Source organism: Prosopis cineraria, unplaced genomic scaffold, assembly GCF_029017545.1.
Source record: "Prosopis cineraria cultivar Desert tree isolate PC_DT_omini unplaced genomic scaffold, ASM2901754v1 PC13, whole genome shotgun sequence".
In the NCBI taxonomy this organism is placed as follows: domain Eukaryota; kingdom Viridiplantae; phylum Streptophyta; class Magnoliopsida; order Fabales; family Fabaceae; genus Prosopis; species Prosopis cineraria.
Genome location: NW_026555344.1, coordinates 35,156,507 through 35,167,798, shown reverse-complemented (window position 1 = coordinate 35,167,798; position 11,292 = coordinate 35,156,507). Strand labels below are relative to the sequence as shown.

The 11,292-nt window shown below is 30.3% G+C and overlaps 1 protein-coding gene across 1 annotated transcript; it reads right to left on the bottom strand.

The window, feature by feature from the left end:
- Positions 1-1,725: 1,725 nt before the first annotated feature.
- On the bottom strand, positions 1,726-5,176 carry LOC129290351 (cytochrome P450 CYP82J17-like). The gene is made up of 2 exons (XM_054927098.1): positions 4,201-5,176; positions 1,726-2,411 (listed from the first exon to the last, which is right to left on the bottom strand). Exons 1-2 carry the CDS (start codon positions 5,140-5,142, stop codon positions 1,767-1,769), a joined length of 1,587 nt encoding a protein of 528 aa, XP_054783073.1. The 5' UTR covers positions 5,143-5,176; the 3' UTR covers positions 1,726-1,766.
- Between the last annotated feature and the right edge of the window lie 6,116 nt (positions 5,177-11,292).

The window sequence follows — 11,292 nt, the reverse complement described above, 5'->3', positions numbered from 1 at the left end:
GTCCTATTTCAAATAAATTAAAATATTATATTAAAGTTTTCTTGATAAAGGTTTAAGGAATGTATGTTTGTGCATATACCCCGGGGCTAGTCACGTTTAATTTTTGGGATGTGACAAGGAGGAAAGGTGTAGATTAAGAACAACTTCCAATGGAGTTGCCATGGGTAAAGTAATGCTTGTGCCTTCTCTCATGCCTGCTGGTTCATCATCATCATCTTCTACCTCCAACTCAAACCCTTGAAGCAAACGAGCAAGACTCAACACGTACACTCTCCCATGTGCCCAAAAGGGGTACTAAAAATGGTGACCTTCGTTGTCAATATCTACATTCTCCGTCATGAACCCTCAGACATGAATCTTTCAGGCTGCGACCAAATATGGTTGGGTCTTTATGGAGTTTTCACACGTTGGCAAAAACTCTAGTGCCATTTGGGACATAATAACCACATATATAACAGTGTTGTGTTGCTTCATATATGGGAGACTAGGAGAGGAGCTGGTGGGTATAATCTTAGAGTTTCTTTGAGAATGGCTTGAAGTTAAATTTGGTTTCTGATATCTGAAGTTTGGACCCATCTTTGTTTGCCAACGTGAAGATCAATCTCCACCTGGGCACGCTTTAGGACATGCTTGTTGTTCAACAGTGGCTAGGATCCATGTCAAGCTGATGGAGGTTGACTTTGATCCAGCTATGATCAGATTCTACAAACATTTATTGCGAGAAATCATCTGTAAGTTATTGTATGATGTTCTCTCATTCATTGAAATGATATGTGTTTATCAATGTGTGATTATCAATCAATTGACAACTCCATAAGTTGTTATAATACTTAAACTAGCTATTTTTTTATATCACACTTGAAAAATGTCATAAACGAAATTTTTCTTAATAAAAAAATGATAAAAGAATAAATTAGCTTTTAAACTATAGGCTCAGGAAAGTATGGGACCTTAAACTCATTTTTAATGTAATATTTCTTTTCAACTTTTAAAAATGATACTATCTAACTCCTCTTGTTAACAAAAATTAATTTTAAATGTTAGTTGACCATAAATAACAAAATATAACAACTAAAATTTTCTTGGTCCTTTTGTGCATTTTTTTGAGTTCTTGTTTGTAGTTTTTGTCCTTTTTTTAATTTTTTGGGTCTCTTCTATCATTTTTTTATTAATTAATTATCAAAGTAAATTTTTATTAATAAGAAGGGCAAGATTATACTTTTTTTAAAAGTTGAAAAAATGTTACATAAAAAATAAGTTTAGGTTTTCAAACACTTTTGAAGTTATAATTTTGGGACTAATTTTGTTGTATAATACCCTATACTTAAATCTTTAGTTCAAGTTAGTTAAAATTGACTAATTTTTTCACACTTGAAAATTATTCCAAAAGTATATATACTGTAATGTCTACACATCATATATCTACTATAATGTCTACACGTTATCTAATCCCTAAAATAATATAACCATTGCTTGTCTACTTGTTGTGATAAATGAGTTGCATTATTTGTAAATTGAGTTGACTTTAGATAATTAGATTATATTCCTACACCCAAATATATATATATATATATATATAGAAAGATTCAGTCGCACATACATAAATGATTGATTACTCTCTTCTTATCTCTCTCTCTCTTTCATTCCTCCTAAAGTTTTTTTTTAAATCTTATAATTTATAAATCGACCATCTTAGAATAAAGGAATGATTAATTACTGGTACAACGTACTTTGCTTATTTTCGAAGAGTTGAATGCAAAATAAGGTTAAGAATTATTGGACAATAACATCTGATATTGATGAGACGAAAGACGTGGAGTTAGCACAACCTCCAATGGAATTGCCTTCGGCAAAGTAAAGCTGGCACCTTCTTTCATGTCCACTGGTTCATGACCTACGCTCTCCAACTCAAACCCTTGAAGCAAACGAGCAAGAGTCAACACACTCACTTGCATTGCTAAACTCGAACCAGGACAAGCCCTTCTCCCAAGCCCAAAAGGAAGGTACTGAAAATGGTGACCTTCATGATCAATATCTCCTTTCTCTGTAATGAACCTCTCAGGCATGAATCTTTCAGGTTGCGACCAAATGGTCGGGTCTCTATGGAGTTTCCATATGTTGGCGAACACTCTGGTGCCTTTTGGGACGTAATAGCCGCAAATATAACAGTTTTGGGTTGCTTCATGAGGGACTAAGAGAGGAGCTGGAGGGTATAATCTTAGGGTTTCTTTGAGAATGGCTTGAAGGTAAATTAGGTTTTTGATATCTGAGATTTGGACCCATCTTTTCTTGCCTACGTGACGATCAATCTCCTCCTGGGCAAGCTTCAGGACGTGCTTATTGTTCACCAATAATGATAGGATCCATGTCAAGGTGATGGAGGTTGTGTCTGCTCCAGCTAAGATCAAATTCTACATACATGTAAAATCAAGTGTGTTAGTCTGATTTTCAAGATATGTTTGTTTTTTGTTTTTCTAAAATAAAAAAAACTTACTTGAGTAAATATTTTGGATTTAACTGCTTTAAAAACTGTTCTTATTTTTTAAAAAAATAAAAACATCTTAGAATTATTTTCATTTTTTTTGGTAAACTTATTTTCATTTTTTTAAAGAACACTGCATTTAATTATTGTAAACTATATTTAACTATGGCCTACCACTATATATCATAGGCCATTAGTATGTATTACTATTGGCCAATTTCTTAACGCTAAAATTATTTTTCAATTAACATAATGAAACAGATTTTTTATTGTTTTGTTTCGAAAAATAATTTTTTAAAAATTAGTTAATAGAATAATCTTAAAAAATAAAAAATAGGAACAACACCAACCAAGCCCTAAATCTAATGTTCACTGAAACCCTTTCTGATTTTCAGTAGTGCTTGACATCAATTCAAACCTCCTTAAGTTCTATAATACATTCTCATGAACAGATGAACTGTTTTAATCTAATAATTAAATTGTGTGAACGATTAAATAAAATAATTATATATGTCCACGGTTTGGGGGGAGCCCGTAGACTAGTCAACCCGTTAAACATGGAGAGAGTCTATATATATATATATATATATATTTATCTGTGTTAACTTGGAGATTATCTAGAAGCGAACCATAAAGCGAAGTTTTGGGAGCATTGAGCAGCTCTTGATAATGTAGTTTTGGGAGAATTAAGATTATCTAATTCCTTTTGGACCATTTTTCTCAATTATTGTCCCTTGTATAATTGTATTTGTACCTCGCGGCAAGTCTTCCAGAAACTGATTAACTAACTAGAAATCACCCCCTCAACAATGCAAATAAGACAACAATACAACAACAGGCTAAATGCCTGTAAAATAAGGGAAGCACTATTGATCTTTAAAGCATTAAAATTTTAAAATAGGAAACACAAAATTGTTGTCCATGAAATTACTTCTGTTACAACATTAAAAAAGTGTTCCCTATTTTAATGGGAAACAAAAAATAAATGTTTGTATTTAAATTTTTGCAACATTTAAGAACTATTTCATATTTATTTCTTATGCATAAAACCGTTGACTTTCATTTTTTATATTTTTTAATAATTTTTTATTATTTTATTTATTAAATAAATTAATTCAAAAAATAATTTAAAATTTATCTCTATATATAATATTTCTCACTATTATAGCTAGAAGTGCAAGATTTGGATCTAAGAGGGGGGAATTATTAAATTTTGGCTATTTTCTGTATAAAGTAAAAATGTTGCAGCATTTGTTATTTTGGAATTCTAAAATTTTGAAAAATAAAACATCGAATATCTAATAATTTATAAATTTCATAAAAAATATTTTTCATTAGAAGGAGAGGATATAATATGTTGACCTTCAAAACTTTCAGTAGATTGTTGTAATAATTTGTTAATTTATTTTTTTGGTGAGGATAATTTGTTAATTTACAAATGAAACGTGACAAAGTACACTGCAAATAATCCAAAATTTGAGAAGAATTGTTCACACAAAATTTTTTGAAAGTTTTTATAAAATAAATTATTAGACCAAAATGCTACATGAGAGTCACTTGGATAAGTTTAAATTTTAAAAAACAAATGATATAAATTATTAAAAGTCAAACAAGAAATTAAAATTCGTTTGTTTTATATTTTTGGCCAAAAGAAAATTAACTTGCTTAATTGTTTTGGTATTAAGAAAGAATGTCAAACAAGAAATTAAAGAACATACAAGAACATTTGCTTTGATGATGGTGTCACGTGCATGGCCAAAGGTAGAGTACTCGTCGTCTTCAATCACAGAAAGCATCAAGTCAATGAAATCCTGCTTCTCACTGAACTCTTTCTTCTTCACACGATGCTCTTCAATCCAACTCGACGCAAGACAATCCAAATCATTTGCAATCTTCTTCATCGATCTAAAAACTTTCCCTTCACCACCAAACCATCCCAGAAACGGAATCAAATCTGAAGGAACAAAGTCCCCAGAAATATGCATAAAATCCTTTATAAGCTTCACAACCCTACGTGCCTCTTCATCATCCACATCCTTCAAATTCCCAAAATACCTCTTCCCTGCAATCATCCTCGTGATTATGTTCAGAGTCAATCTCTCCAACCACTCGCTAATCACAACCTTACCCTTATTACCATCTCCGAGATACGAGTACAAGTCACTGATGAAATCATAAATCTCACTTTCATATATATGCCTCAACGATTCGAGTCTTCGAGTTGACAGGAGCTCGAGCATGATGAGCTTCTTCAATTTGCGCCAATACGGGCCGTCTGGCGCAGACCCGAATGAGGCATAGTTGTAATTGAGGTAGACGCCATGGCTGGACCTTGGGCGAGCGGCTAGGGTTTTGTCGTTGGTGGTGAAGCAGTCTTTAATGGCGTCTTGGCTGCTAACGACGAGAGCAGGGAAGCCTCCGAGACGGAGGGTGAAGATGGGGCCGTACTTGTCTGCAAAAGAACCTAAGGTGTGGGCGAGAGGAGCTTGAGCTCCAAGAAGATGAAGATGGCCTATTAAGGGTAAGGCTCCGGAAGGTTCTGGTGCTACCATGCCTTTGGCTGTGTGATTTGGTGAGTTTTTCTGAGCTCTGATCCATACAAGTAGGGACAAAAGTAGGGTTACGATTGCTGTTAGTGTTAGGATAGAGAGGAGATCCATTATGGCTTCTCTCTTTCCGTCTTGGATTAGATGTTTTGAGAAGATGACATGTTTTATATGTGTTATATATATATATATATATATATATACAAACAGATATATGGCTTAAGACAAAGGGCAGGCACAATATTGATTATGAGGGAGAATGACACTAAAGTCTTGAAAAAAAGAATTGATGACAGTTAACTACTTGACAAAAATTTCTTAAAAAAATAGTTACAAATATTTATTTAGACATTGTAGCAGAGTGCAAAAACAAAAATTTCAATTGTAAATTGATATCTACATTTAAAATTTAAATATTTTATTTCTAATTGATACTCTTTGAATTTACAATTAATTTAGTCAATATTTGCAGCTGATTTTTTAAAATTTTATCAGGACTTAATTATCATTAATTCTCTTTTCTTATGACTTAACTGTTATATTACCTAATGATAATAAAGGCCTAGGACGATAACAAACAGAAAAAGTTGTAATGCATACACTACTATAATACACACTGCCGTCCTCCCTAAATAATTGTCGTCTTTAGGAGTCTGGTTTTGTCATCTCTCAACAAAATCTGTGAATCAAACCGTTGAATTTACCACTTATATCTTATGTTTTTTAAATGTAGTATTTAAACAAGTGGAAACAAGTACTGTTAAAACAATTTTGAAAATTATAAAGGTAATTATTTTAAATTTTCTAAATGTAACAAATCGAATAGTCCTATGTGATCGATATTTATTTTGTAACTTTTTGACTTACAAATATTGGAGTGTCGAGCAGCATGTAAATTAAATTACAACATAATGAAAAAAAATAGCAGAACAGTTTGGAATCCTGAAAGGTTTGGAGCTTTTGGTGATTGTGCCGAGGCTATCAATTCAATCACAAGTCATCCTTTCAAGATTTAATACAAGAAACCATTACTATGATCAATAGAAATCGGGATGTCTCTATTAACTTTTTATGTATAGAGAATCCGATAGCATTGCAAATAGTTTGTAGCTACCTAGGAAATTAAGTCGTGAGCTAATTTGAGTTTTATACATCTTTTATAAAAATCACGTACCTTTCATTTTAAAGGTAGTGGTTGATGAAAAATGTTTATTTTCTTCTGGCTTTGTTTGTTTAATACTCTTGTGTTTTAGTCTTTTATGTTTATCAATTTCTATTAAAAAAAATGCAATGCTTTGTCCAACCCTCATTTTCCATTGAAGATACCACGCTCTAGTGGAGTAGCGTGCAAGAAAGTTCATCAAGTGCTTCCCCTAAAATCTGCCTCCAAAATTTGAAGTCAAAAGTCTTATTTGATAAACAATTCAACTTATTAAAACTTTTAATATATATATATATATAATCCTTTTTTTTATAGTTCTTTGATTTGGACAAATTCAAGCATTGTCATACCCAAATAAGATAACTTTTCCAAATGTGATTTTCTACCTTCACATAGACTTTTGATATATCAGTCTTTTGTATTATATACCATCATATCATTATAAATTTTTATAGATAGAACAAAGAGTATGGGATTCAATTTAACTTTTTATTTTTTTTAAATATATTTTGTATAATCGCTTTTGCTACAAAAGCATTGCTGAATGAAAATTAAAAAAAAATTAGAGGATTTATTTTTTCATTCAAAGACGGGAGCAGATTATATTCAATCTCCTGATGAAATCCTATAAAGTCTCTGGAATTTAAAAAAAAATGTCTCAGAAGAACTTACACTTCATAAAAAAGAGAAAGATTTCACCTTACTCAATTATCCTATTAATATGAAAAATTTATAGTAAGTAGAATTATTTATAAAAATTGGATATAAATAATATAATATTAAAAATGTGCCTGAATTCTCTGTAAAAATGGAGAAGAGGACATTTTAATTATTAAAAGGCTAGAAGCCGGATAGAATCAGATGTGGGAGGAAGGGGTCTTAAGAAAACGACGAAAAGCTTAGAGAAATTGGGGCATTTTATGAGTGAGAATGACCCCGAAAGTGGAAACCTATGAGAATAATTGAGCTGCAATATAAACGTTCACGATACAGATTCTCATCACCTAAAGATTCGAAACTATTATGTATATAACAATTCAATTGAGAAAGATCTGCTCGTTATTCTTAGTGTTTCTGGGGGAGATATTCGCTGTCAGCAAAGCCCATTCTTTATATTTAAAAAATAAATTGATTTAATTTTGGCCTTTGACAAAATTAAGGCAAAATTTCAATTTTTTTTGGAGTACATTTTCAGCATTTTTTTAATATAATAATTACTAGTGGTGCCATATACATTTATTTATACAAAACCCATGATAACATAAAATTAAAACATCCTTTTACGCAAACAAAGAAGTCAACGGTCCATTCTTTTCCTTAGCTTCAAGTAAATTGCACATAAGGATGTTCAATATAATAACGGTTTTGATTTCATTTGTATTAGCTTGAGCCATAACGCAGTAAAATGAATTGTAGTTTTACTAGATAAAATGTTATTTGTAATAAATCAGATTTAAATTCATATTTACTTTTAAAAGAAAAACTAAAATTTATAAAATCATAAATTCATATGCACAAATTGATTAACGATGGGATTAAGAAAAATAACTACAATTCAACTACATCCTCCTTTTTTTTATTGCATATACTCCCCTCCAATCCATATTACAAAGACACTTTCAAAAATCTCAACAGAACTAATGAAAATTAGTTAGGCTATTAACTTTATTTAAAAATAAAATAAACTTATAATTTGACCCATATTTAAATGAAAAAATTTTAAATTTACATTATATTCTTTCTCGTTAATGAGTTTAAATAGAGGAAATATTGAAAAATGTAATTGATATCCCATAATGTACCTTATATTAAAGACTAAAAGATATTTTTAGAAGATGCCCTCTAATAGAGACAGGAGGAAGTAGCTATCTATTGGGAATATAAATGCTGTTTCATTATATTGTGAGGAATTATTCTCTTTTGATAGACTCAACTCTTAATCCTTTTTTTCCCCTAATTAAATCATCTAGGCGTGTCTTGCGTAATCGATAAATTAGCTTAGTCCATTTTGTCTAATACAACTTGACAAGTTTTATTCCATCATAAGCAAGTGAAGGAAAGGGGATTCCATTCCTTGATTAAAAATTCTATAAAATAGGGAGGAGACTAACGACAGACACAGCCAAAATTTTGCGGTGGACGCTACCCTTTAAAATTAATTACTTTTTTTAATCATCTTTAATAGAGTTAATTAATTATTACATTTCTAAAATAGCATGGGTGAGTATTATTCAAACAAACAGAAATAAATAAATAAATAAACATAGGTAATTTTTAAAAATGATCATGACTTTTTTATTAAATTTTACAAATGACCTTCTATTAATATCATGAAAATGAACCTTGTAAATATTAAAACTAAATAATGGAGTAATGTTATACATATAGGGTTAATGAGCAAAATAGAACCTAAACTCTTGCTCAAAAAGCGCTTTAAACTTTGAACTCTTAAAATAAGCAAAATAAAATCTAAACTTTTAGATTTATAATAAATTAAATCCTACCATTATCTTCTTTGATGTCATTACTGTTCACCATAGGTCTTAGTTAATTAGCACCACAGATCCTTAACTATTACACGAGTAGCATCCTAGACCTTGAACTTTGAAATTTGGAGCAAATTACCTCTATCGTTTATATATAGAAAGTTAACTATTATATAGACTAAATTAGCCTTAGCATAGTTCATCACGGTAAATGCATCGTTGGCTATGGTAAACGACCCATAATTTTGTAAAATAATATTTTTTGTCTTTTTTTTTTTGCAATGTTTTCAAATGATTGGTATCATATGCTTCTGTATACTCTACAACTCTGATTTAGTCTTATTATGAATAATATTCATTTATTTAATGGCAAAAACTTGGGATCCCATTTGAAAAGAAATTTAAGTATCATAGCATTTTATGGAAGCATGAAATACCAATTATTTGGAAAACATCACAAAAAAAGAGGACAAAAATATCATTCCACAAAATTATGGGTCATTCACCATAACCAACAATGTATTCACCGCAACGAACCACGCTGAGGCTAAATTGGTTTACATAATAATTAATGTTCTATACATAAACAATATGAGAATAGTTTAGGGTTCATGGTGCTAATTAATTAGGGTCCACAATGAACAGGACGGTTTAATTTGCTATAAATTTAAAAGTTTAGGGTTTATTTTGCATATTTTAAGAGTTCAGAATTATAGGTTCAGGACACTTTTCCAGCAAGAGTTGAGGATCTATTTTACTTATTAACCCTATATATATATATATATATATATAATTAGAAGTCATGCTATATATTTTTATTCATAAGCCATTAACAATTTGAATTTTTTGTGAAGCTAGCAAAGTACTATATATTAATATATAATCTTTTTTTTATTGTTCTCATCACAAAACCATCCTCTTCTATTGTTTTTGACCTTTTTGTCATTATTACACATACAAAAGACAGTAATTTTAAGGAGATAACTATTTATGCCTTTTCCTAAAAATGCAATTTCACGTGTATTGGCAAACAAACAAGTATTAGAGTAAGACTTGTAAATTACAGCAAGATGTAGAAATAGAGCAAAAGAAGGAATAGAAAGGTGAAGAAAATAAAGGTGTCACACCCCGAAAACAGAGAATGACCAGTACAAGATATGAACCATTTCACATTTCCCTTAAACCCTAAATTGAGAAATCATTTCATTTTAAAACATAGTTGAATTTGCACTGAAAATTATAACATACATAATAAAAATTATTATAATAAAAGTTTCAATATTTTTGTAAAAATTTCAGTAAAACCTCCCTATAAATAAGATTTTTCCAAAATTTCTAATCTGTCAATATTTTACACAAAATATAATATCAATAAGGAGCTCAGCTCCTTCCAGCTAGTAAACAACATATATCAAAATAAAAACCTAGCTATAAGCTATGTTGGAGCAACTAACCTTACTTTCAAAATAAAATGCATCAGTTCAAATATTTAAGTCAAGAGGAGATAATGCTAAGTGAAATACCACCCAAAACAATTTTATGCCTTTTAGAGGTCAGCAGTAGGGCCAGCGTCAACTAATGAATCTGACAAGGGTAATGCTAACTAAATGTGGCTCAGAGCCATGAAATCAAACGCAAGTATTAGATCCACGTACAACAAATATGATAATAGAGCTCATGAAATTCAAACTACTAGTCATTAACCATGGCATGCTAAGGGCTAATGGAGCTGCTGTTAGCCATCAATGTTCTGTCTAAAGTCCCATTCTAAATTCATTTTCAAACATAAAAGAAAATCATCACTTTTAAAGTCAAACTTACATAAATAGTTTTGAGAATTAAAAACTTACCAAAATAAAATTTCATATCTAACATCCATGTCTGGCATATACTAAGTAACCCAAAAATAACCAAAGTTGATAAAAATAATCTCATCAATTTTGAAAGTATCCTTTATATAAAAAAAATCACATGCACATGCCATAATTCAAATATCATTCAACATCTCATTATAATTTTTCAAGACAAAAACAATTTAATTAATAAAGTATTAAATACACAATATAATTGTTATTAAATGATCCATGTAAAAAAATTATTTTGGAAAAAGAATTTTATTGATAATTTAGTTGGGATACTATGCATTTACCCACTATTTTTCAAGGTTCAATATCTCTTCTTACAACCTCAATCAATTTTCTCTTTCTCCAAACAACCTATATATAAAAATATAATAATATTTTAATAAGCTTCCTACAAGTCCATAACTCCCTTTCAACATCAATACAACCAAAATCAATCAAATTTTTGTTTTAAGTTCCCTAAGCATCATTATTTATATCACTTAAAAGTTAACTACCAAGAGTTATAAAATTCCAAGATCTCAGAATTTGCACAGTATAGTTTCACCATGTTACTTTGGCCATAGTTCATTTCTCGATTTTTTCTTTTAAATATGATTTCCATTTAGATCTTTATATCCAGCAGTTCATCTGCGTAATTTTCAACCAACTCAATAAAACTTTTTAACCTTTGAATCACTTACCCAACAATTCCTAAACACTCGCAATTAGATTCATCATGCTTTTCCAATTCAAGTCCTACATCCAACGCTGA

What these genes read in the sequence shown, in the direction of transcription:
- LOC129290351 (XM_054927098.1), bottom strand. Translation starts at nt 5,142, where the DNA reads ATGGATCTCCTCTCTATCCTAACACTAACAGCAATCGTAACCCTACTT. An exon ending in TCATCAAAGCAAATGTTCTT is followed by an intron (nt 2,412 to 4,200) that starts GTATGTTCTTTA and finishes ACATGTATGTAG; the next exon opens with AATTTGATCTTAGCTGGAGC.